The sequence below is a fragment of the Ranitomeya variabilis genome, chromosome 5, assembly GCF_051348905.1.
Source record: "Ranitomeya variabilis isolate aRanVar5 chromosome 5, aRanVar5.hap1, whole genome shotgun sequence".
Taxonomy (NCBI): domain Eukaryota; kingdom Metazoa; phylum Chordata; class Amphibia; order Anura; family Dendrobatidae; genus Ranitomeya; species Ranitomeya variabilis.
Window position 1 is genome coordinate 346,488,627 of NC_135236.1, and position 27,943 is coordinate 346,516,569.

General features: G+C 43.4%; 2 protein-coding genes across 5 annotated transcripts in view; both read left to right on the forward strand.

Moving 5' to 3' along the window:
* The window catches only part of GTSE1 (G2 and S-phase expressed 1), a 35,073-nt gene extending 14,533 nt beyond the window's left edge, over window positions 1-20,540 (forward strand). For 2 of the 4 annotated variants that reach the window (XM_077264842.1, XM_077264839.1), the window contains exons 6-12: window positions 10,395-10,530; window positions 10,635-11,012; window positions 11,111-11,183; window positions 12,289-12,522; window positions 13,459-13,633; window positions 13,724-13,873; window positions 19,932-20,540. In XM_077264842.1, coding sequence (XP_077120957.1) covers window positions 10,395-10,530; window positions 10,635-11,012; window positions 11,111-11,183; window positions 12,289-12,522; window positions 13,459-13,633; window positions 13,724-13,873; window positions 19,932-20,021 — 1,236 coding nt within the window. In that variant the 3' untranslated portion in view covers window positions 20,022-20,540. The remainder of the gene's footprint in view (window positions 1-10,394; window positions 10,531-10,634; window positions 11,013-11,110; window positions 11,184-12,288; window positions 12,523-13,458; window positions 13,634-13,723; window positions 13,874-19,931) is intronic. The other 2 variants (XM_077264838.1, XM_077264840.1) reach the window with 1 other exon arrangement.
* On the forward strand, window positions 1,269-5,853 carry LOC143773428 (lamina-associated polypeptide 2, isoforms alpha/zeta-like). Its single transcript, XM_077260881.1, has 3 exons — window positions 1,269-2,047; window positions 2,145-2,686; window positions 5,806-5,853. Exons 1-3 carry the CDS (start codon window positions 1,414-1,416, stop codon window positions 5,851-5,853), a joined length of 1,224 nt encoding a protein of 407 aa, XP_077116996.1. The 5' UTR covers window positions 1,269-1,413.
* Window positions 20,541-27,943: the final 7,403 nt, after the last annotated feature.

The window sequence follows — 27,943 nt, forward strand, 5'->3', positions numbered from 1 at the left end:
TATGAACTGAGCAGATTTGGCTTTTTTAGAACTTTTAGTATAGTTTCCTGCACTGATACTGCAGTTACTCCTGAGATTGCTCACAAACGTTTGCATCAACTTACGTTTAACAGCTTCCAAGTTTCTATGATATACTTCAGAGCTACATTACTTCAGATTGGGGCAGATTTACTAGTCTAAATCCATCCACATTTTGGCTTAATTTGGGTCTTGCTTTTTTCTCTTCGCCACGACAGCACCCACTTGAGAGAGGGGATCCGCCCCTAGGAACAGGAAACCCTATGGAGAGATAAAAGGGGCGGTCCCCCTCGCTCCCACAGTTGGTTTCCTGTTCCTACGGGAGACCCTTGGAGAGAAGAGGATGCCCAGCCTGGATGCCGCTTGCGCAGTTTACCTTTATGGGACGGCAAGGGCTCCAGAAGCTGGAAGCAGCGTCGGGGGTCCTATGGCAGCTTCCCCCCTCTGCTGGCAGGTACTGTGAGGCCAGGTCCGGGGAGTCGCCTGGCTCATGGAGATCCACCCAGCAGACCTGCAAGGACCAAATCGCTGGGGTAAGGAGATCCTGCGGCGCCATCCCTCATGGTGCGCAGGCAGCGTAGGTCCGGTATACTATCCCCCGGAAACAGATCCCAACTTCCGGGGTGAAACAGGAGGAGGACGGCGCCTGCGCTGATGCTGGTGGGAGCGCAGGCGCATACTGAATAGCCGCGACCCGGATGTAGCGGTCACTTCCGGGTGCGGCAGGAAGAAGATGGCGGCCCCCATTAGAAAAGGACGCCGGCACTGATCCTCCGGCGTCCATCATGGCATCTCCACAGGACCCGGCGATGGCTTCATCCGAAGTCACCGCTATTGCGCCTAGTAGCCGAACAAGCAGCAGTCGCAGATCATCTTCTTCCAAAAGCGCCAGAGATAAGAAATCAGGCCGGTCGGTTCCATCTGTGCCTCCGTCTCCTCCTCATCAGCCGGTATTGTAACAACAACCTCACTGGGTGAGTGTGTGTGTGTACCCTCTTAGGCTGATTACACTCCCCCTCTTTGTCTATATTCCTTAGGCAAAAAGAACGGGGAAAACCAAACACATACAATGTGCTTTATGCTCTCAGCCGCTCCCCGATAATTATTTAAAGAAGCTGTGCCAGTCTTGCATCGAATCCACCTTACGTGAGGAGTCTTCAGTAAGGTCGGAAGATATAAGGAGTATGATTAGGGAAGAATTACAGGCCTTCCGAAGCTCGGAAAAAATTCCCGAGGGTAGAAAAAAAATATAATTCCCCCAGGTCTGAACAGTCCTCTGAGACTGAAGATAAAGATTCGGATGGTTCCCAAAGGATCATTTCCTCAGATGATGAGCGGGATACATGCTTTCCCACAGACAGTATCGATAATTTAGTAAGATCAGTTTGTAACACCATGGGTATTGAAGACACAAAAATCCCTAAAACACCACAGGACGTGATGTTTGCAGGCCTGTCAGAGAGGAAAAAACCTTCTTTCCCTGTAATTCCAGCAATTAAAAATGTAGTAAAAAAGGAGTGGGAAAGCCAGGGACAAAGAGGATTGCCGTCTTCGTCAAAAAGACGCTATCCCTTTAATGACGAAGATCTCTCTATATGGTTAAAAGCCCCGAAGGTAGATGCAGCAGTGGCTTCCACTTCTAAAAAATCTTTGCTACCCGTAGAAGATTCCGGCTCCTTGCAAGACCCGCTGGACCGGAAAGCGGATACCCTCTTAAAAAGAGCATGGGAATCCTGTACTGGAGCCTTCAGGCCGGCTATATCAGCCACATGCACTGCCAGGTCCATGTTGGTCTGGTTAAATGATTTAGAAGAAGGATTAAAGAGCGGCCTTTCCCGAGATAGACTGATCTCTTCCATACCGTTAATTAGAGGAGCTACAGCCTTTTTGGCGGATTCCTCAGCTGATTCCATACGGCTAGCTGCCAAATCGGCAGGTCTGACTAACGCGGCTCGTCGAGCCTTATGGCTAAAGGGGTGGAAAGGAGATCCCCAAACGAAGTCTAAATTATGTGGTCTTCCATGCCAGGGTGAGTACCTATTTGGTACTAAGTTAGACGAAATACTAACTAAAGCGGGTGAGAGGAAGAAGGGGTTCCCCAATAATACTTATCTTCCATCCTACAGGAGAGCGTTCCGTAAGCCCACGTTTAATAGAAGAAAGGACTATAAAAACCAAGACCGCTGGGCTAATAAAGACTTTAAGCAGAAAGGAGCGTTTTTCGGAAAACGTCCATTCAAACCTGAGGATAAAACCCGTTAGGACAGATCTACCCGTTGGTGGTAGGTTGTCTTTCTTTACTTCACAATGGCTGACAATGACTTCCAATCCATGGGCAACTAGCCTTATATCTACGGGTCTTAAATTAAGATTTGCCCGAGTCCCTCCGGACTCATTCTTATTGACTTCCTTAAAGTCTCATTCACAACAAGAGGCCTTGGAACAGGAAATAATAAATCTCCTGTCCAAAGGGGTACTAGTGGAAGTCCCTTCTCATCAAAAAGGAAGGGGTTTTTATTCCCCTCTATTTTTGATTCCAAAACCAGACGGATCATTTAGAACAATAATAAACCTGAAAAGACTAAACGTCTTTTTAGAAAACCAAACCTTTAAAATGGAGTCTATACGATCAACTATAAAGCTCCTGTTTCCCCATTGCTTTATGGCGGTACTTGACCTTAAAGATGCGTATTACCATCTACCAATCTTCATTGAACATCAGCAATATCTACGGGTGGCAGTTATAATGGAAGGTCAGATAAGGCATTATCAATATACAGCAATGCCCTTTGGACTGTCGATAGCTCCGAGAGTCTTCACAAAATTAATGTCAGAAGTAATGTCATATTTGAGATTAAAAGACACTCTTGTAATACCATATTTAGATGACCTTCTTATAGTGGGCAACTCTCTTTCCCAATGCCATCAACGAGTACTTGATACAATTTCGTCCCTACAGGAATTGGGGTGGTTAGTAAACTGGGAGAAATCCAGGTTGTCCCCCACAACTCGACAAACATTCCTAGGGCTTATTCTAGATTCTACAAATCAAAGGTGCTTTCTTCCCGACTCTAAACAATTAGCAATTATAAACAAGGTACAATCGGTGATTAATAAACCCCTAATTTCCCTAAGAGAAGGGATGTCCCTTCTTGGTTCCTTTACATCATGTATCCCGGCTGTCCCATGGGCCCAATTCCATAGTAGAAAATTACAATATAAAATTCTACAGGAAGAAGAGAGGTTACAAGGCCAATTGGATAGTCGGTTATCTTTACCATCTGACGTGGTAGATTCTCTTACCTGGTGGTTAGACCAGAGTCATTTTACCAGTGGGGTTCCCTGGGTGGTTAAACCTTCAAAAACACTCTTTACCGATGCCAGTCCTAGTGGTTGGGGAGCACACTTAGGAGATCAAATAGTTCAAGGTCTGTGGTCTCCTAGAGAATCGAATGATTCCTCTAATCAAAAAGAACTGAAGGCTATCTATCATGCCATATGTAAATTTCTTCCGCAGTTACACGGAACGCATACAAGAATCTTTTCAGACAACATGACAGCGGTGGCATACATAAACCACCAAGGGGGAACAAGATCAGAAGCTCTCATGTGTATAGCCGGCGACATTCTATCCATAGCAGAGGAGCACCTCCTATCCTTATCAGCACTGCATGTAAGAGGAGTCGACAATCCAAAAGCAGATTTCCTCAGCCGCCACACTCTCCGCCAAGGAGAGTGGGTTCTCAGCCGTCGTATCTTTTTAATGATAATCAAAAAATGGGGTACTCCCGAGATAGACCTTTTTGCGACGAGACACAACAGACAAGTCAAAAGGTTCGCTTCATTGTTCCGATCCGACAATCCAGATATCTTCGATGCTCTGCAAGTCCCATGGACATTCCAGAAAGCATATGCCTTTCCCCCACTAATACTTCTTCCAACGGTGATCAGGAAGATAAGGGAGGACAGAGCTCATGTGATCTTAATAGCTCCATTTTGGCCCAAGAGGCCATGGTTCTCCTGGCTGAGAATTGTCAATTTCAGACCCGTGGATCCTTCCGGAGGATCAGGATCTGCTCTCCCAAGGCCCCTTCAACCACCCTCAGGTGAAGGGTCTGCGGTTGACTGCCTGGCATTTGAGAGGCGGCTGCTAAAAATGAGAGGATTTTCTAACAAAGTAATTGACACTCTGCTACTAAGTAGGAAAAAATCTACCACATCCATTTATGTGAGAGTGTGGAAAAAATTCTTAAACCTCTACCCAACAGCACTATCAAACGAGATTCAGATCCCTATGGTCCTAGAATTTCTTCAAAAAGGGCGCGATTTAGGTCTGGCAGTCAGTACCTTAAAAGTACACATTTCTGCGCTTGGTGCTTTATATGGTCACGATATTGCAGGTGGGTAGCCAGGTTTATCGCAGCTTGCCAAAGGTCAGAGACAGTCCAAATTCCCCATGTACCACCTTGGGATGTTAATTTAGTCCTTGAAGCTCTAACAGACCACCCCTTTGAGCCACTACATTCAGCTCACATAAAACATGTTTCCATCAAGACAGCTCTTCTTGTTGCTTTGGTATCAGCTAGAAGAGTAAGCGACATACAGGCATTATCGATAGATCCACCGTTTATGTCTATATTTCCAGACAGAATTGTCCTAAAAACAGACCCTTCCTACTTACCCAAAGTATGCACTAAATTTCATAGATCACAAGAAATTTTTCTTCCCTCCTTCTATGATAACCCTACGAATCAGGAAGAACAAAAATACCACACATTAGATGTGAGGAGGGCCATATTAGCCTATTTAGATAGAACTAGCGCCTGGAGGAAGAGCAGGGCTCTCTTTATTTCCTTCCAGGGCCATAGAAAAGGAGATGGAATCACGAAGGGCACTTTATCTCGGTGGATTCGGGATGCAATATGTCTGGCCTATTCATCCAAAGGGGAGAACCCGCCTGAGACTGTAAAAGCACACTCCACTCGGGCGATAGCATCATCCTGGGCCGAGCGAGCAGAAGTTCCAATAGAACTGATATGTAAGGCCGCAACTTGGGCTTCTCCCACTACATTCTATAATCACTATAGATTGGATTTATCTTCTTCATCTGACCTGTCTTTTGGTAGATCAGTTCTTAACACTGTGATCCCTCCCAAATGACTATCTCTGAAAGTCTCTCAAGTGGGTGCTGTCGTGGCGAAGAGAAAACACCGGATTACGTACCGGTAATGCTCTTTTATAGAGCCACGACAGCACCCCTTTACTTCCCACCCTATTAAGTTATTTTTATAAAAGCACGATTAAGGGTGTTTTTTGGTTCTTGTAGTTAGCCATACTAAGTTAACTAATGATAAAAGCTGATATCAAATTGCCTACTAAATCTGGTGGGCGGTTCCTCGCAATCTCTGTAACCCAACTGTGGGAGCGAGGGGGACCGCCCCTTTTATCTCTCCATAGGGTTTCCTGTTCCTAGGGGCGGATCCCCTCTCTCAAGTGGGTGCTGTCGTGGCTCTATAAAAGAGCATTACCGGTACGTAATCCGGTGTTTTTTTTTTTTTTACCCAAATTATCTGTGTCTTGCACAATTGTTTTAGATAGTTTTCGATGTGCTTGAAAAGGGTGTGACCTAAAACTGCTTCCAAGAAAGATAATGTAAATTTATCACTTACCGTGTCCGAGGGATATGAGCATGGATCTCTACAAGCAATGGCAGTTACTCGCTAACCTCCCCTCCTATGCTTCACCGACTGTACATGTTAAAATTCATCAGTGCATCTTCCTTCCCAGATTTACCATGTTTTATTCAGTCAGTATCTTGATGAGAAGATGAAGTGATTAAGATGAGGTAGAATATGGAGGGTCGTAGGATAGAGGGTAACAGGAGAATCCTCTCTTCAGTCTTGCATGCAGTGATTGCGCACGGACCAAAAACGTCCAACCAACATAGGATAAGCACAGAGCCATCATATCAGCCATCAGATCAGATATTTGCTGTTGTTGCAGTTTTCCTCTTGTCTTGCGATACCCATTAAATTCACCATGTTCAGTAACTTAGCTCTTTGTTACCACAATCCAAAGGCCTGCAATTCTTAAAGCACCTTCAGTGAAATATCTGCCTTGATATTTGATCTCTTGGCAATGTCATATTAGTAACTTGGTAATATGGTGACTGCCAGGAATAATTAGAAGATTCTTTTCTGCATCCTCCAACTAGGCTTTGTTTGAACAACTACCAACCCTCAGTAAACCCTTGTCAATTACTGTTCTTAGGAATGCCTTGCTTTTTAAATATACATTCCAGTTCCTTGTAAAACATTCTGCTGCACATTACGTATCACAAATGGTCCACTCAGAGCAATGTTTTCTGCAGAGTGACTTATGACAGATGTGCCAACCGCAACATTTGGCGTTACTGTCCTTATTGCAATAGCATTGTACAATGTGCACTAACCTTGCAATGGCGTGAACAAGCCTGGAGAAGCAAATAAATCGCCGACAGTCCAATCTTCTCTTCAGATTGCTAGATGAGTGCTGACATCAGACCGGATATTTGGGTCAATGACTGGATCCTGAAGGTTGAAGCAGTCTGGAACGGCAGTGTCTTCAAATTGGTCACAAAGGAAAAAATGCGAAAAGGGACAGGACATGTTATGCTCTTTTGTACCTCGAGCCGTGGTCTGCCAAATTTTTCCTGCATGTTATATGTGAACTTGGACACTACTTGATTCACGCCATAAGCAGTATCAAGATAACGCAGTGCTGAAAGACATGGGACGAATTTTGCCAATTTTATTTAGTTTAGCAGGTCGCTTATATCTTGAAGTTTCTGGTTGTCCTTGTTGCTTATCTCTGGAAAGTTTTCAGTCTCTTAAATAAAGCTAATACTGTGGCTTCTGAGCTACTGTAGGTTTGTTCCAGTCTCTCCCATGCTGCAGTAAGACCTGCATCTGAATGGTCCACATGAACTTCTCTTATTGTCTGATGCTTTCTGCTGATTCTGGGCTTAACTCAGTTAACAAGCAAATCCTTGGCAGTAGTGAGGTGAAGCTCTTGGTTTACCGCTTGAAGAGTCGACTCTATAGTTCTCTGCCCGATCATCAACCTTTGAGAGACTGAAGTTTATTAACTCCCTGCAAATCATGTATCTGGCGAAGTCAGATATGTCCAATCTCCTGGTAATAGTTGCCGGATTAACTTGTGGTATCTCTATGGAATGTAAGCTCTCTGGATTATGACTGACGTATCAGGACAAAATCATGCGACACGAGGGGTAAGCTGCGGTTTAGGCTCCAGGGAGTCCACTGGCTGTGGCCAAAATTGTGGGCTAGTCCTGGAAGTTTACTTTGTCAGTATTAGGTGGCAACAACTCTTGACTTGCTGGTGCATTCATGTGGGAGAACAGAGGTGGCACTGGTGCGGAAGTTGTCTTGGCATGTAGTTGGTTGGGATCAGCAGGGTCTTCCAATTCTGGAATGAGGCAGTCCATATTGACATCTTGACCTCGTGCTTGTTCAACGACTTTGTTTAGTGAGGGCTGTTTGTTTCTTCCTTCTCTGCTTTGAAGTATTTTTAATTGGGTTTCCATCTCTGCTTCCTTCCTAACAAAGAAACTTTTGACTGTAGCTTCCGCTGCAGTTGCACTGATTTATAGTAGTTTGTCAGCCAATGTTGACTTTTTACACTGAGATGATCTGGAAGATAGAGATGTGAATTTGGTCGACGGTGTGCGATGCAGAGTTTTGCCTTATCCTTGGCATCACAGCTTTGCTGTGCCATCATCCCGGTCAGTTACCCAGGAATGTAATGTACTTTGCATATAGTCTCTGTTATGCTACGTTCACATTTGCGGTCAGCGCCGCAGCGTCGGGCGCCGCAGCGGCGCCGCATGCGTCATGCGCTTCTATATTTAACATGGGGGCGCATGGACATGCGTTGTGCTGCGTTTTGCGCCGCATGGCCGCAAGCGTTGGACGCAAGAAACGCTTTAAGTTGCATTTTTTTTGCGTCCAACTTTCGGCCAAAAAGGACGCATGCGGCGCAAAACGCAGCGTTTTAGCGTGCGGTTTGCCGCGTTTTTGTTTGCGTTGTGCGCTGCGGCGCACAACGCAAATGTGAACGTAGCCTTAGCGATCATGGGCAGCAGTTAAACGATTCAATGTGGCGGTTACATCTGCGTCATTGTTAGAGCGCGGAAGAGCTGCTAAATGGTGATCAGCTCTGCCCCATAAGTCAGCTAAGTCGTCATGAAACTCATCTAGTTGTGTCAGTTCTGACCTTTGCTGTCTGCTAGGTTACACGTTTGGAATGTACGCTATGTTCTGCAGTAAGCGTGAACTCTGCATCTGTGGTGTCCAGAACATGATGCGCTTGCCGCACAGAAACTCCATGGAACTTTTCAGATTTGATGTATAGACGAAGAGGACAAAATGTGACAACTTTTCTACATCGCACCAACAGGCCGCTATTGCTAAAACAAAAACTTACAATGCTGGGCAATGTAAGAAAAGGCAAGCCTGAACTGCAGCAAGGTGTCGTTGCTGAAAGATGTTCAATGTTTTACTTTACTGGAGATACCACAGTGGTTTCTTACATTCTCCCCAAAAAACACAGCTCATTCTGATAAGCATTATGCACCATGATAATGCAGTAAGTAGTCGAGATGACAAAAAGCCGCAGATATTAGATAATAATGCCACAAAAGGGGCAGTTCATACACTAGATCAACTAATGGCTACGTACACAAGCAATCGCAAAACCAATTGGTGGCCAATGGTTTTATTTTATAGCATTTTTGATGTATCTGTCTAGAATACATTTGTTTTATGGCGTGAAATAAACCCCAATAAACTGCAGAAACAAAGACTTTTTGAAAGAATTAGGGAAGTCCCTTCATCTGCCATCTATTTTAGGAGGAAAAGTAAAACTCTGAAATGAAGAGGCAGCAGCCTTAGGCTACTTTCACACTAGTCCGTCGGTACGGGACGTCGCAAACCGTCGGCCCAACGGACAGTGTGTTAATGTAGCACAACATGGGCAGCGGATGCAGTTTTACAATGCATTCGCTGCCCATCGTGAATTCCGGGGAGGAGGGGGCGGACCCGACGCACAAAAAAAACATTACATTGAACGTTTTTTGTGCTTCGCGGCCACCAAAAACACGACGCATCCGTCGCACGACTTGTGGCCATATGTCGCAATGCGTCGCTAATGCAAATCTACGGAGAAAAAAACGCATCCTGCAGGCAACTTTGCAGGATGCGTTTTTTTTATCCAAAATGACACATTGCGACGTCCGTCACACGACGCTGGTGTGAAAGTAGCCTAAGTAACCCATATCCAGCAGTATCCTCAACAACGCGGACCCATGGCCTCCCCAATCACTGGAAAAAGCCTAAGGAAAAGATGTAGCGTTTGTCCATCTTCTGTGTGATAAAACAAATATTACATGTTCTGGTTGTAGTAAATATTTATGTAAAGCACAAGTTATTTCTGTGCAGAATGTAAGTGCCTGAATATAGCAATAAGTGAACATGTAAAACCCTTTTGCTAAAGAGAAATCTGATTTTTTATTTTTTTATTTTTTTTTTAATATTTAATTTTTTTTTACCAACAATGTTCACAAACAGTTAAATAATGCAACTGGTACTCAAATGATGCACTCTGAGTAAGTAGCTAAATGCCATATTAACAGTTTAATAGGCTGAACAGGACAAGTGTATAGCCAACACGAACAGAACAGAGGAGGTTACCGGTGATTTGTACCTGTCTGACCTTTGCTAGTGTCTACGCTGACAACCCTATAAGTGTTTCTTGAAACGGAAGTGGCCAATTTAAAATTGGTTGGCGTCTTTTAATTAAATTTCTCCACTGACTAGGGCTTGAGAGGGATATATTGTATTTTGAAATAAATTCATAGACTGTATACGCCTTTCCCAGGTCCACCACAAAGTCTCACTGCTTCTGCTACCGGTGTCTGGCATTGGCTGCAGCGCTGATGTCCTGTTGATGGCTCGGCCAACATGGAATTTCATCTACATGGGAATGCCCGCTGGAGCTGTGGAGCTCAGTGGCTGACATGTCAGCTCTGCAGTCACTAAACATCAGGAACAGCAGCAGAGACTTGCTGGCAGACCATGGGAAGGGGAGTGCAGCTCACCCTTCCTTTTCTTTTAAACATCAAACTGCAACCTGGGGAGAAATTTAGCTGAAGGAGAACAACCCCTTTACGTCTGTCCAACAGTTACTCTTTTGACCTTCAACATTGTTTGATATTGCACTACAATACAAGTGTACAGGGCATTATCTACTTAATACGACGTAATTTTGTATGATCCATAATTTTTTAGTCTGTTTTCTTTTTTTCCCCTTCCCTCCAGGCTGGGTTAAACAAGGTACAGTTCAAGACCCCTTCAGCTACAGCAGGTTCTAGAAGGAATACCTCCTCGTCCTCATCCTCCCATTCCAACACGAGTCTGAACTCCAGTCTGTCCCTGTCTCCGCCTGCAGCTAATGGTAGGCAGCTGTCACTTTATCACGATGCATGTTGGTTGTCCTCATTTCTTACACTGCAATATTTGGCTTTGCTGCTAATTTTGGCATAATTATTTGCTTTTCAGCCAAACTAAATGCATCTCTGAACACATCCATGAACACGTCGGTCACCAGTTCAAGAATAAAGCCCAACACAAGCCGACTTGCACTTGTTCGCCCTCATAGTGGCATAGGGTCTTCTCTGAAAAACACAGATTTATCCAATGGTCACCTGAAGCCAGCAGCAGAATCCAAACCAGCTGGTAACAAATCTGCTTCCGTGACGGTTTCCCAACCTCAGACTCCGTCTGGCAAGATTCAGAGGCAAGCGTCTGCACCCAACTTACAAAGATTGCCTGCCTCCACTAAAATGGAAAGTGCTGTAAAAGGAACGAGTGCCAAACCCCAGGCAAGGGTAATGCCTACTCCTACAAGTCGACTGAGGCTTGCACAAAAGCAGGATGGTACGAGCTTATCTAATACCTCCTTTTCCCCACCGCCACCCCTCTTCTCCACTTGGTCAATAATACATTCTGCTTCACATATATATATTTTCATGCAGTACTGTCACCTGATCGGGCCACGGGAAAGTCCAGTAGGCCATCTCGGTTACTGTCGTGTGGGGAAATTGGAAGGTAATATCAGTTTTGGCAGACTAAATTTACTTTCTTTACTTCCCATATATATGGTTGTCTATTTATTTTCTTGAAGAATCTCACCAGGTTTTTGCTACCCTGTCTGAGGAGCATAATGTATAGACAAAGATCCCAATTTCATCAGTGTCACTTACTCGGCTGCTTGCTTGTAGTTTTGATAATCTCTTGCTGATAAAATACCTGCTGCAATGTAGTCCTCCATATTTGACCCTTGTCTGTACCATCGTCAGCTGATCGCTGAGAAAACTGGTAGATCTGGTTCAGATACGTGATTTATCAAAACTACACCTAGACGCCCAGTAAGTGAGACTGCTGGAATTGTGTTCTCTACACCTACATTATGCTGTTTTAAGTAGCAAAAACCGGGTGACAGATATTCTTAAAAAAAAAAAAAAAAAATTCAAGCATGACCCCCTTGGTTGCATCCATCCGTAGCCGCCATATATGCGTCTCTGCACCTATCTGAACCGTCGTTTTTAATTTTTGCTTCATAAATTAATAGTGCACGTGAAAATAAGCAACTTTGGAATATATCTCCTATCCCTTCTATCTACATAGGAGATGGCGGCTGCTACTGATACAATTCTGTCTCAGTAATGGGAAAGTCTGTCTACACTGAATACAGATTTTACCTCACAAGTGAGAATCTTGATCAATTCTTGCGGAGAAAGAAGCCGATCTCTCTGATAAGATACATTATAAAGTTGCTTATTTTCATGTGTACTTTTGATTTATGGAATAAAATTTAGAACGGTTACACTCTAACCTCTGGCTGCAGTAGTAATATTGACAGATGTGACGTCTTTTCTGCAGGACCATTATGGACCTCCAGAGCTGATGCCAGAGGTTTAAATGGATAACTATGATTATTCTATTTTTTTTTTTTTTCTGTTTTAATGGAGCTTTATATGAGCTTGCAACTGGATTGCCGTAGATGTCGTTTCCTATTGCAGGAGGGGTAAAGCAATGTGAACCTGTTCACACTGAGCCCTAGTGCACATGCTGTACATTTTAGTATTGGCTCTGCTTGGTCCTTTTGTAGAAGCGTAATCAAAATACAAAAACTGTTTGTCTGCATCTTTAGTGGGATTGCTCAGAGCACACCATTGGGAACCGCAAAAGGCATGGCAGGCAATACAGCACTAAGGAGCATATCTGCTACTCCCAACTCAAAACCGGTGTCTGCCTTACCAACGCCGATCAGCCACCGAACATCTGGAATTGTGACACCAAGAACTATCCCAAGGCCCCTTTCTTCTCTGCGACCTGCAACAGCTGTCTATGCATCCATCCAATCTGCTAAAAAGTCACCTACTTGGTAAATGGGTCAAAATGTATTACTTTCTCTGTAATAGCCTAGCTAAGAAGTCATCAAACCTGCATCGTGATTGGGACGACCTAGGGGACGGGTGCAAGACTTCGGCTATAGGTGGCCAATTAATGTCCTTTTTGGTAATTGAGTGAGTTGTTAGATCACCCTAACTTCACTAAAGGTTTGATTACTCTGTGGGAAACACAACTGTTCGAGCTTTAAATTTCCCTTAAGTGCGGAATACATTGGTAGACATTACTATATACTATTGGAGTGGTGTAAGCACTTTATTGCACCAATTATAAGTGACTCTAAGGCCATGTGCAGACACTGCCAAAAGGAAGCAAGTTTTGTTAAAACATTTTCTTAGTCGAATTCTGGCACAAACTTTGTTCATGACAATGTGGCAAGTCTGAAAAAAACCACTTAAGTCTACGTTCACATTAGCGTTCGGCGCCGCAGCGTCGCCGCATGCGTCATGCGCCCCTATATTTAACATGGGGGCGCATGGACATGCGTTGTGCTGCGTTTTGCGACGCATGCGGTTTTTTTGGCCGCACGCGTTTTTTTTGGCCGCACGCGTTGGGCGCAGCAAACGCAGCAAGTTGCATTTTTTTTGCGTCCAACTTTCGGCAAAAAAGGACGCATGCGTCGCAAAACGCAGCGTTTTAGCGTGTGTTTTGTTGCGTTTTTGTTTGCGTTGTGCGTTGCGTCGCCGACACTGCGGCGCACAACGCAAATGTGAACGTAGCCTAATAGGGAGAGCATGACACTCAGACCTTTGTGTATTTTTCTGCATATTTTGTACTTTGCTGATTTTAGGTGCAGATTTCACACGGGTAACTCTGTGTATGGTGGGAAATTTGTTATCAAAGTTTGATGCAGTGATTAAAACGGGTTTCATTTACTCCTGTATGAATTGCTTTATAAATCTGCTTCTAGCTATGAAGAGTGTGAACAGGTTCTGAGCAAAGTCACAAAGAGTCCATGCTCACCGGCTGAGGAAGACCATGCAGCTTCTACAGTACGATGCTCCTTGAACTTTTCTCCTGAAAGCAAACCTGACCTCATAGCACAAAGTGAACAGACCGAGTCAGTGGCTGAGAAACCACCAGAGGCAAGATTGCAATTTAATAGGTTTTTTTTTGTTGTTATTGTTGTGTGTGATGATAGAAATGATGTATTTATAAGTGTTTTTTCCCCCCAGGATTTAATTGACATTGCAGCGGATAAAGCTGATATTAAATTAAGAAAGACGTCATCTGTAGATGCTGAATGTCAACCTCTTATCGACCTGTCAAACACTCCTGAACTTAATAAAAGACCTGTCCCACTCAAGCAAGCTAATACTGGACAGGTAAGTTACACCTACCCCAGATTATTGTATAGTTCTTACTCCTAATGTTTTTCTGAAGCAGTGGTTAATGCTGGGAGACACTAGAACTAAAATGCTCTTTATGTTTTTTTGTCAATATTGTGCTAGCAGCAAGCTGACATCTGGGTTATTTTTTTTACTTAGAAAACAGAGGAAAATATGGGGTACAATAATAGTCAGCTCCCTAAACTTTGATTAGCAGTCTCCATCTGTTAGGCAGCACACGGAGCTGTCCCAGTCTGACGTGGAGATAAAAAGGATACCCCCAGCGGTAGCCAAAAATGTAAAAAATATAGGTTTATTAATCATATTAAAAACTATAGTAGCAGGTCACCAAAAGAGATCCTTAGACATGGGAAAAGCAGACCAACTAGTTTCAGCTTAGCGCCTTAATCATAGTATATACCCTAGTTTCTGTACTGTAAAGTTCTCCCCTTTCCGACATCGGGCGTAATACACGAATTGCGATCCACCCACGGCTATTAACCCGTTAAATGCCACTATCAAACTCTGACAGTGGCATTTAACAAGCGCTTCTGGCAATCTCACCGGAAATACGCCCACCGGTCACCTGTGTCACTGGTCACCGATAGGTTGGCATGACAACCAGAGGTGTCCTGCAGACCTCTATAGTTGTCACTACCGGATTTCTATGAGCACCACCTGGTGGTTGGCACTCATAGCAAGTTAGTAATTCTGCAACATACAGGAGATCTGATAATCGCCTGTATGTAGCAGAGCTGATCGGGTTATGGCAGCTTCTAGCCTCCCATGGAGACTATTGAAGCGTGCCAAAAGTAAAAAAAATAAAAAACAAATAATTTTTTTTTTAAATTGAAGTTAAAATCGCCCCCCTTTCACCCCATTCAAAATAAAACAAAACAAGAAAAAAAATCAAACATACACAAAAATTATTGGGTATTGCTGCATTCCGAATCGCCTGATCTATCAATAAAAGAAAGGATTAACGTGATCGCTAAATGGCGTAGCAGAAAGTCAAAAAGCCAGATTTACTTTGGTAGCCACGACCTTGCATTAAAATGCAATAATGGGCGATCAAAAGAACTTATCTGCACCAAAATGGTATCATTAAAAATGTTAGCTCGGCATGCAAAAAATTATGCCCTCACCCGACCCCAGATCATCAAAAATAGAGATGCTACAGGTATCGTAAAATGGCGCTTTATTATTTATTTTTTTTTTTTTTAATAAACCTTTTCTATTTTCACTACTTAAATAAAAAAGAGCCTAGGCATGTTTGGTGTCTGACATGGAGAATCTTAATGGCAGGTCAGTTTTAGCATTTGGTGAACATGGTTTTAAAAAATAAAAAATAAAAATTGTGGAATTGCACTTTTTTTTGCAATTTCACCGCACTTGGAATTTTTTTCCAGTTTTTGAGTACACGATATGGTAAAACCAATGGTATTGTTCAAAAGTACAACTTGTTCCACAAAAAACAAGCCCTAACACGGCCATATTGATGGAAAAGTAAAAAAAGTTATGGCTCTGGGAAGAAGGGGAGCGAAAAACAAATGCAAATGGGCTGTGGTATGAAGGGTTTAAAGGGTAAATATTGACTTTTAGGACAATATATCTAATAGGTGACACTAAAGTTCTTCCCCCAAGCTGTGTTCAGGTTCAGAAAATGAGATTTTTAAATAGTAAATATATAATCTAATTCACACAATCGTCAAAATTGGGTGCAGCTCTGTTCTTCTCCTGCTAACCTGCATGTTGCCCCTTTAGAGGTGCATATACACATGCCAATTACACTGTTCAACACATTTTCCTGAATTCCTTCTAAATGCAATAAATTGAGGTTACTTACATTACCCATATCGCTAAATTATTGCCTTTTAACTTTTAAAGTGGGAGATGTAGGGAAAGTCATGGTTACAAGGTGAATTTTGGAAATACCTTCGATACATTTATTGGAAACTACCCTTTCTTGGGCCAAAGTACATAGTTAACTACATTTATTGCAATTTCAAGTTGGGCTCTTTCTTCTTGGCTGCCATTTGGTGTAGCTCTGGAGCGGCTCTTGATTGTCCAGCAGTAGTCTCCTAACACTGCCGGGCTCCATTTCCCTTTTATAGCTTTTCTCAATAGCAGCAATGTCCTGAAGGAATCTCACCGTGTTGAGGGCTCCACAGTTCTGTGGGAATGAAGAAAGTGAATCTTCCAAGACCTATTACCCCAAGCTTGTGGTAGCACATGAGTATCTCATCCAGCAGCTCTTTGTAATTGGACTCGCACTTGTTTCCCCAAAATCCTGAACAAACACTTAACCTCTTCACGACCTTGGACATATTGACACATCCAAGGTAGTGTCCCCTGCCTTTGATGTAGACTCTGACTCAAAGCCTGCAATGTTTTCTGCTGCCAAGTGGCTGTTAACCAGTTAAATGCTGCTATTAAACATTGTATCTACCCCAAAATGATATTGATAGCTCAGTGTGCAAAAAATAAGTACGCACCTAGCCCCAGATCCTAAAAGACTCTACTGGTCTCGGAAAATGGCAATATAAGCAAATTTCTTATAGTCCTACAATTTAGAATTTTTTTTTTTTTAAACACTTAAACTTTTAGCATTTAGTGAACATGGTAAATAAATAAAAAGAAAATTTGTGGAATAGCACTTCTCTTGCAATTTCACCACCCTTGGAATTGTTTTCCACTATATGTTGTCATTCAAAAGTACAACTCATCCTGCAAAAAACAAGCGGTCATACAGCTAAACTGACAGAAATATAAGTTATGGCTCTGGGCTGTGGATTCTGAGTCTGTGTCCATTTTGGTGGAGTCAGTATAAAATGGACTGACTTGGGTATAGTTGTACAATGCAGGATATGCTGTTATTTTTTTTCATAATTAGGGAAAGTGATGAAATGTCCTATAAATGTCTGTTCTGTTCCTGATCTAAAGGTACCGTCACACTCAGAGACGCTGCAGCGATATAGACAATGAGCCAATCGCTGCAGAGTCGCTGTTTAGGTCGCTGGGGAGCTGTCACACAGACAGCTCTCTCCAGCGACCAACGATCAGGGGAAGGACTTCGGCATCGTTGAAACTAACTTCAACGATGCCGAAGTCCCCCTGCAGCACCCGGGTAACCAGGGTAAACATCGGGTTACTAAGTGCAGGGCCGCGCTTAGTAACCCGATATTTACCCTGGTTACCAATGTAAAAGTAAAAAAAAAAAAACACTACATACTCACCTTCTGATGTCTGTCACGTCCCCCGGCGTCCGCGCTGCTGCTCAGAGCTTCCTTCACTGAATGTGTCAGGGCCGGCAGAGCACAGCGGTGACGTCACCGCTGTGCTCTGCTTTACGGCCGGCACTGACACATTCAGTGCAGGAAGCTCTGAGCAGCAGCGCGGATGCCGGGGGACGTGACAGACATGAGAAGGTGAGTATGTAGTGTTTTTTTTTTTGTTTTTTTTTTTTTACTTTTACAATGGTAACCAGGGTAAATATCGGGTTACTAAGCGCGGCCCTGCGCTTAGTAACCCGATATTTACCCTGGTTACCATTGTAAAACATTGCTGGCATCGTTGCTTTTGCTGTCAAACACGACGATACACACCGACCTAACGACGAAATAAGGTGCTGGCCTACTAGCTCCGACCAGCGATATCACAGCGGGATCCTGATCGCTGCTGCGTGTCAAACACAACGAGATCGCTATCCAGGACGCTGCAACGTCACGGATCGTTGTCGTTCTCGTTGGAAAGTTGTTCAGTGTGAAGGTACCTTAAGGATCTGGGCTCTTAGCTGAGACGGATCTGCTGCACTTTATGTACATGCTCAGTAGGGGGGGATGATTCTGTGTTGCACTTTATGTACATGCTCAGTAGTGACCAGTGCTGTAGAGTCGGGGAAATTGATGATTTGGAGATCTGGCTTACCAACTCCACAGCCCTGGCTCTGGGAAGAAAAAATTAAAGCGTGGAAAATCACAAGGTGATGAAGGGGTTAAAACAATTCCATGCTTCCTTCACTGCAGCCTGACTGGCATTGAACTGAATGTCCTTGTAACCCTCCCTAATCTGTTGGCCAACAAGCAAACTTTTTCAGCTTTGCATGACTTGGAATTGGAAATGGAATTTTGATGTCAAATACGTGAAACTGTCCCTTTCTTGTTGCCTGCTCTTTACAAGGTTTTTCATTTAGTCCTAGTTTGATGTGTAGCTGAGAAAATAACATTTTCTTAGCATTAACCAATGGTCAGTATGTACATTTTTTATTTTTTTTTGTACCAGACTGAAGTTTCTTTTCCCTGATATTGCCAACATAATATAACCAAATATGAAAAAGTCTTCACTTCCACACATTTACTGCATAACATTTGTCCACAATTTACACTTCTAAAATAAAATTGACAAGTAAACGAATAAAAAAAAAAGAGATGGCTCTAGATGTTTTGGTGTTTTTTTTTTTTTTTTTGTCATTTTCGTCTTTAGCAGCATCAAATCAATACGAATAGTTATTTTTGTTCAGTTTAGAATTTTGTTGTTGAACAGTGTTATCGGTAGCAAGGGTTTCTTCCCAATTGTCCAGCATAAACCGGCTGCTCATCACCTGACGACAAATGTGCGACAGTCATCCATCAGGTGAAGTTATGTAAACGGGAAGTGTGCTGCCAAGAACAATCTATTAACATGCAGCTGGCCTGTCTACACACAGATAAGCAAACATGTAGCCGATCAGCCATGTAACGACCGAAACCGACTAGTGTAAATCTACACTAAGGCTATATGCACACGTGGATTTGGCCCTGCGGATCTGCAGCTGTTTTCCATGCTTTGTACAGTACCATGTAAACCTATGGAAAACTAAATCCGCAGTGCCCATGCTGCAGAAAAAAACGTGCGGAAACGCTGCAGTGTTTTTTCCGCAGCATGTCAATTCTTTGTGTGGATTCCGCATCGGTTTACACCTGCTCCATAATAGGAATCCGCACAAAAACTGCGGTAAATTCGCGGGTAATACGCAGTGCGGTTTTTGCAAAAACATTGTGGAAAAATCCGCACACTAATCCGCAGCGTGTGCACATAGCCTAAGGCCTCATTCAGATACCCAGTTTTCTCCTATGTAGAGAAAGGTTCTCCACCTTCGGCCACCAGTGCAGAGTTGTTTTTTTTTTTTTTTTCTATTTTGCCTGGAATCTGCCTGAAAATGCTCAACTAACGTTAAAAACAATGAACATTTTCACAGCAATATCAAAATGACTTGCTGTGTACGTGTTGCGTCTTCAACTTTTAAACAGCTGCAAGCTTTGTAATACTGAAGCAGCAAAAATTGACCTTCCCATTCTTCTTGCTGCTTACTGCCACAATTTGCCACCTCTGCCACTATTTTTATAGATCATAGCACCCAGAAAAAAGCTTTACAGATAGCCATATATTAAAATATATATTTTTTATTAGAAAAAATACATATAAAAAGATATATTAAAAAGTAATAAGACAACAGCCACAAGTACAAGGAAATAGGTGGGTACACCCAGGAATATATATAGTAAAACTTAAAAATCCATACAACATCCATATGAAAAAAAACAGGGACTAATCAATCCTTGATCCTATTATGCATGTATGTAACTCCAAAAATCATGTGGCATGCTATAGGCACCCACAGGAGAATACGGACAGCTCCATATAAACATGAATAAATAGGCCCCTATTCTATTATAGCAATGTTGCAGTTAAATAATGGGTCACATGAAAATAAATGCTCAACTATTGTATGCAAGTGATCATATAATCTTAAGCTCAGATTGTAATCGCTAGTATGTCAACAATAAATGCATCATAGGAATATCCAATATCGCATAGTAACCGTGGACGTGTGCATGGTATAGTTACCTAGGAAAGTAAGGCCCGGGAGCCTCACCACACCCACCCACCATGTGATGCACTGCCTTTAGTTATTTGTACTTATTCTCTGTGCTTTACACAATGACTGTATGTGACGCGGGTCGTATTTTTGCTTTAACTATCTATTTATATATTTTTTACCTTTTTTTCTTTTCAGTTGATTGATCTGAGTTCACCACTTATTACACTGAGTCCAGTAGGGAACAAAGAAAATCTGGAATACGATTCTCCGCTTCTGAAGTTTTAACATTTGCGACTTTGAGAATGCTTGACTGGTGAATAACCATGTGGACTATTGCTCAAGTCTCTGCCTACCATATGGCATAGTTACATACTCCTAATGGAGTGAATGTGCATGGTGCAATGGGCAGTTATCTAGTTTTTCTGTACACATGAACTCTAAAAAATAGTAAATGCCCCAAACATCTGCTTTTATAGAGTAATAAGGTGGTAAAAAAAAAAAATTTCCTTCCTTACCCGTACATTGTTTGACATGTTTGTGCCATCCAGCTGCTGCCCATTTTCCTGCATGATGGCAGTACCGGTCACACATGCCCTCATTGTGTGACTTTAGATCCAGTAAATCATGAGAAATGAAGCAGTCACTTCTTGCAGTGCCAGCCTTATTAGTGGATGTAATTGCCTGGCCACTCTACAGAGACGGGCATGTACTGGCTGAGTTAAAGGAAGCAGTAGGGCACAGCATTTTAGATGTATATGGCATTTTTTTTTCTACAGCATTTTTCATTAAAATAAAATATATATATATATATATATAAAAAAAAAAAACACCTAACCCTGGCGAACTGTTTTAGTAAAGTGGCACTGGTTTAGTTTTTACAAATTAGACATATTTTCCATAACGCACTGCCATAGATACTGATAAACACAAAGAGGACCAGTTATCGGTCTATTTTACAATATACATTCCTCATGAAATAATGCTTGAGTTTCTTCCCTAGAGATTTGGAACCTGCCATTCTCCATAATTCTACCTGGAGGTGAAGGCAAGATTAGTGTTCCCATAACCCTTGGCAGTGGGGTGTAGTGCCAGTCTCTTTACAGACGGGACCGTGACAGTGTAAGGCCACATCTAATTCACAAAGGAGTGATTGCTAGGTGCGAGTTTTAGTTTCCAGGAAGTTCATAGGAATGGCAGAATAGTTCTAAGAAAAGAATGTCATGACACCGAAAATACCAGAATTGACTAAATTGCACATGTCCGGAAATCTTGAGGGTTCTCGTTGCGGATGTGCCAGTTTTCTTGTAGTCCATGTGGACTTATTTGTATAGTGCCTGGAAAAGAACTGTTTAATTGTTCACAATGTATTGTCTTTACACAGAAGGTTCCGTTCTAAATGCTTGTGTATGGGTTAAAGGTTAAAAGAATGTAATGTACAGAAGCAATTGTTAAGATTTCCTTTCATTTAATTGTAATTGTGTAATTAAAGATTGAATACATCTTTTGTATTGTGACTAATCTGTGGTATATTCTTTTTCTAATGGTATTTGTCCAGGATATTACATCGACGCCTAGCCTATATAGAACTTTAATGTGTGGATCAGTGGAGGTCCTGCCTCAGTGCTTGTTCAGTGTTGGACTGGCACAGCAGTGGACAATCCTCTGGTGGACCCTCCCTTTTGCTTCTGTATGTTTTGGAGCTGAGACACATCTGAAGTCTGGAGCATCATTTAAGTTGGCACTGGCATCTACATTGAGTTCTGCAGTGCTAACTTAAACCTCTCTGGAACCTTAACATCCCATTACTACCTTTTCACACACACTTCTATCTTCCTTGCTTTAAGGGCAGCGAATGGGTTTGCTTGCTGCAGCTACATTGAATGAAGCCTGTGAAATCCTGTGAACAGCAAAACATTTTTACTTCTATAAATACAGTGGCATGTAAACATTTGGTCAAAATTGCTATTGTGAACAGTTAAGAAATTGAAGATGAAGTGATCTCTAAAAGGCCTAAAATTAAAGATGGCACTTTTCCTTTGTATTTTAGGCAAAGAAAGTCATTTTTACACTTTTTAAATTGCAAAATGGGTCGATAAAGTTTGGGCACCCTTGAAGATTTGTATGCTCAGATAACTTTGAGGTTTCAGACTGTAATTAGCCTGTTGGGGATTATAGCTTGTTCACTATCATTGTTAGCAAAAATCAGGTGATGCAGTTTTCCCAGCTTTATATAAACCTAGCCTCCATTTACCTTGTACCAAAAAAAACGCAACCATGGGTTCTTTCTAAGTTGCTGCATATCCCTCTGAATATAGTGTAGGCCCACAAAGCAGGAGAAGGCTATAAGAAGGTCACAAAGAGTTTAAGTTGCTCTTTCCTCAGTTTGAAATGTAATTAAGAAATGGCAGTTAACAGGAACAGTGGAGACCAAGATAAGGTCTAGAAGACCAAGCAAAATTTCAGTGATAGCTGCTCGTATGATTGAAAGAGAGGCAAATGAGAACCCCCGCTTGACTGCAAAAGACCCTCAGAAAGAATCAGCAGACTCTGGAGTTGTAGTGAATTGTTCTACTGTTCAGAGGCACCACCTGCACCAATATGGCCTTCGTAGAAGAATCATCACAAGAAAGCCTCCTTTGTCTTCACCATAAAATTCAATGTCAGAAGTATGTAAAATAACGGCTAAACAAGCCTGATACATTATGGAAACAAGATCTGTGGACTGATGAGGTAAGAATAGCACTCTTTGACCACAGTGATCAAAAGGTATGTGTGGAGAAAAAAGGGCACAGAATTTTCAGGAAAAATATCTCGCCAACCTTTAAGCATGGGGGTGGATCAATCATGCTTTGGGGATGTGTTGCAGCCAATGCCACAAAAGAACATTTCAAGGGTAGAGGAGGGAAGAATGGATTCAATGAAGTTTCAACAAATTCTTGATGCGAACATAGCACCATCTGTAAAAAAGCATGAAGTTGAAACATCATTGAAAATCTGTGGCTAGACCTCAAAATAGCAGTACGTGCAAGACGACCCAGGAATCTCACAGAATTGGAAGAATTTTCCAAGGAAGAATGGATAAAAATCCCTCAATCAAGAACTGAAAGACTCTTGAGTCTGGCTGCAAAAAGTGTTTACAAGCTGTGATACTTTCAAAAAGGTGTGCTTCTAGGTACAAACCACGCAGGGTGCCCAAACTTTTGCATCAGTCCTTTTTCAGTTTTGTAATTTTTAAATGGTAGAAGATGAATAGACTACATTTTTTTTGACTAAAATGCAAAGCAAAGGTGACATCTTTAACTTTAGGCCTTTTAGAGATCATTTCATCTTAAGCTTGCTTAACTGTGCACAATAGCAGTAATTTTGACCAGAGGTGTCCAAACTTTTACATGCCTCTGTACGCATATCTATTACCACCATATAATCAATGGTTCAGAATCCAGACTAATAATATCCAAAATTGAGCAATATTTGTAAGTAAACTTGTTTTCTTGAAATCAATCTTTCACTGGTGATTATAAATTCATCTAAAATGGATTACAAATATATAAAACAAAAAAACAATGTAAAACGCATATCTTTGCATAAGGAATCTATAATATAACGCTGGGAGCGTCACTCTGTCCGAAGCCTTTATAGACTGTGCCGGCGCGGTCTGAACCCCACAGAGTGACGCTCCCAGGAGATCGCGGTATGCGTAAGCACTGAACGCACACCGCGATCTCCAACGGAGAAGCAGGGACTTGCCAGGAGGGTGAGTATGCTATATTTACCTGTCCCGTTCCAGCGCTGCGTGCTGCACCATCCTCCACATCCCCTGTGACGTTCAGTTCAGAGGGCACGATGACGCACTTAATGCGTGCCGCCCTCTGACTGAACAGTCACAGCCAGAGGATGTGGAGGGTGGTGCAGCACACAGCGCTGGAACGGGGGACAGGTGAATATAGCAAGTGCCGGGGGCCTGAGCTAGCGGCGACTCCGGCACCTGACCCCCACAGCGTGCCGTTGTCCCCGCCTGCTCAGGCCCCCAGCACAGCCACGCACAGCTGTCCGCATTCACCACAGCCACGCACAGCCGTCCGCATTCACCACAGCCACGCACAGCCGTCCGCATTCACCACAGCCACGCACAGCCGTCCGCATTCACCACAGCCACGCACAGCCGTCCGCATTCACCACAGCCACGCACAGCCGTCCGCATTCACCACAGCCGTCCGCATTCACCACAGCCGTCCGCATTCACCACAGCCACGCACAGCTGTCCACATTCGGCACAGCCGCCGGCACTCGGCACCGCCACGCACAGCCGCCGGCACCCGGCACGCACAGCCGCCCTCGGGCAGTAGAGCCGGAGAGAGAAAGATGGGAGCAACATATGGCAGAATGGAAACAGGAACAGGCAGAATGGGTGCAGCACATTACAACAGAATGGGGGCGCAGGATGGGAGCAGCACATGACAGGATGATTGCGCACGATGGGAGCAGCACATGACAGGATGATTGCGCACGATGGGAGCAGCACATGACAGGATGATTGCGCACGATGGGAGCAGCACATGACAGGATGATTGCGCACGATGGGAGCAGCACATGACAGAATGATTGCGCACGATGGGAGCAGCACATGACAGAATGGGGGCGCACACATGACAGGATGGGCGCACAGGATGGGAGCAGCACATGACAGAATGGGAGCACACACATGACAGGATGGGGTATAGGATGGAGCAGCACATGACAGGATGGGGGCACACACATGACAGGATTGGGGCGCAGGATGGAGCAGCACATGACAGGATGGGGGCGCAGGATGGAGCAGCACATGACAGGATGGAGACCATATACCAATACAAATGCTCGCCACCCCAGGCGTAGAACGGGTTCAATAGCTAGTATTATATATGAGAAGTTTCCATTATAAGCAGCTTCTAATTAGCTCAGCTCTTCTTGGGTTACCTGATTACAGTAAAAGCTTTACCCAAACCGCTGATTGTAAGGAAGGTTACACGTCAGTATGGGGGACAAACAATAACCATTGGCCTATTACTCCTCCAAATAAGACACGGTAGCCAAGGCTCTGCCGCTTTGCATGGGGGTAGTTGTTGGCCCATCCATGGTTGTGCTGGCCTTGGCTGCATTGGTATTGCCTCATGCCCTCACGCATGAGGCAGCCATACTACTGCAAATCAGAAATGGATAGATGAAGGTGCTACAGTAAAAAAAAATTGCATGTATCTGTGTTCAAGAAAAGCCCAGCCTACCAAGAAATCTATTTAGATATGCTGCTATATTGAACCATGGGTCAAGCCATGATGCTAGGAATCATATCTAAGGTTTTCACGGTACACGGACTCACATACATGTTTTTTTGCCTAACATGCCATGTATGTGCTAAACAAATTTCCAGGGGAATTTGAGACCTAGGCAAGGTCAATTCCAAAAACACAATACCCATTCCAACATATAAACATGGATTTCATAGAATTAAATAGGTAAGTGCGAGATTAAAAAATATTGCCTAGTAATAATGTATGCATTTATTGGGAATGTTTGTGTACACTATATGTGAGCAATAATACACATACCGTATATAGTTGCTCATTCAGTTATGGGTGACTGGAGGGCCCCATCCCACAAAACCCATATCTTACAGCCTCCCTCACAAATTATATGCAAGTATTATACACGTTCGATATACACATGTGCACACTCTTACTGATAGCAGTGCGGGGGTGAGCTACAGGCCCTTATTTAGTTATGACCTTTTAGTTGATATAGCACTTTTCATAAAAGGTCTATAAAAGTGGAGAATTGGAGAGTTTTCTTTTTTAAACTAATGGATAGAATTCTTTGCAAGTCATAACCCAGATGCTGAGACAGTAGGAAAAGCACAAGTGAAAGAAATCATGCCAAGGTTTGGGATACAGAAGAGGATATATAGCGATAATGGCCCACATTTTGGAAATAAAATAATTACAGCAGTGGGATAAAGTTTTACAATAGAGTTGGAAAATCATTGTGCATATCTGCCTCAGTCGGCAGGGCTGGTAGAAACACATCGTGGGATACTTAAAAACCAACTTATCAGGATCGACCCCATTCGAAATGATGTATGGCAGACTATATGTCACGCCCCAACTCACCATTTGTAAGGGAGAGGCTCGGCACTAAATTGTAAGGGAGAGGCTCGGCACTAGATTTGCAGTGGCTGAAACAATTTTTCTTTTATTGGCAACCCCCCCCAAAAAAAAGTTATTACCATTTCGGTCCTAGATATTGGTCCTACTGATTGCCGTGTGGTATCCTGAAAGTATCTGTAAGCTGCAGCTGTGTAGGGATGGTTACCTCTGTCGCTGTAGCACCAGAGCCATATTTACAGCAACGAGAGTTCACAATTCCTACTGCGGTGCATCTTGCAGATAGTTTCAGTATTCCGCACGGCAATCAGTTTCTGATGAAGGTCCAATATCTAGGACCGAAACGGTAAAAAAGTTTTGAGGGATTGCCAATAAATGGAAAATTGTTTCATTCACTGCAAATTGAGTGCGGAGTCTTTCCCTTGCTAATATATAGGTCGGACCCCAGATCGAGCGCCTCATCTCACAACCAGGGAAAGCCTTATATTTCTACAGTACATCAGACTATTTGTAAGGCACAATGAGGAAGCTGACCAAACGTCAGCAGAATATTAGACAAAGATGCTAACCAGTCGGGAGATCTCTATTCCAGGGCAAACTGTTCCTCAAGGATTAATAGGGAAACCTGGAGATTGGGCCCTGATTATAGAGATTAAGAAGAAGCATTGGCATGATCCCAGATGGGAAGGACCATGCCAAGTGTGGTCAGAGTGGCTGAGAGGAACCTGCAGATTCACCTTTCTCACTACAAACTGTACAAATCCTGATGCCCTTCCACCTGTTCTCGACGGTGGAGCTCACTGGGCCATAGGTCCTATTAAACGACTAGTACGGGTCCAAAAGCATCCCGGGTGGGTCCTTCTAGCCACAAATTCACATAGATGAGATAGGGGTCCCCAGAGGGGTTCCAAATTAGTTTAAAGCTAGAAAGCTGGAGGATTTGAGTCTCTCCTGTTCTGGTGGGCTACAGTAAATAAAAATGAGGATTGGATTAATGACATATATTACAACCATCAGAGGCTTGTTAAAGGGAACCTGTCACCCCCAAAATGGCTGGTGAGGTAAGCTCACCGGCATCAGGGGCTTATCTACAGCATTCTGTAATGCTGCAGATAAGCCCCCGATGTAACCTGAAAGAGGAGAAAAAGAGGTTAGGTTATACTCACCCAGGGGCGGTCCCGGTGCGGTCTGGTCAAATGGGTGTCTCCGGTCCGCTCCGGCGCCTCCCATCTTCATTCCATGACGTCCTCTTCGGGTCTTTACGCTCCGGCGCAGGCGTACTTTGTCTGCCCTGTTCAGGGCAGAGCAAAGTACTGCAGTGCGCAGGCGCCAGGCCTTTCCGGCGCCTGCGCACTGCAGTACTTTGCTCTGCCCTCAACAGGGAGATAAAGTACACCTGCGCCGGAGCCGCGGCTTAAAGACCCAAAGAGGACGTCATGGAATGAAGATGGGAGGCGCCGGAGCGGACCGGAGACACCCATTTGACCAGACCGCACCGGGACCGCCCATGGGTGAGTATAATCTAACCTCTTTTTCTCCTCTTTCAGGTAACATCGGGGGCTTATCTACAGCATTACAGAATGCTGTAGATAAGCCCCTGATGCCGGTGAGCTTACCTCACCAGCCATTTTGGGGGTCACAGGTTCCCTTTAATTATACATGAGATGCAGTAAAGGGCATTGCAGAACAATTGGGTCCAACTTCCCTAATGGCCTGGCAGAATCGAATGGCGCTTGATATGTTACTAGCCGAAAAAGGTGGTGTACGTAAAATGTTTGGAAATTACTGTTGTACTTTTATCCCCAATAATACAGCCCCGGATGGTAGTATAACCAAAGCCCTGGAGGGCCTGACATCCCTGTCTGAGAACCTAGTGGAAAATTCAGGGATATATGATCCATTTATAAACCTGTTGGAAGGACGGTTTGGCAAAAGGAGAGGACTAATTGCCTCACCACTGCGTGATGGCAGCCATATTGGTGACCTGCAGATGTTGGTGTGTACCTTGCATAAGAGGACTTCTCCAGAGACTGATTGACACCACTATAACAAAACCATGTACCAGGATGA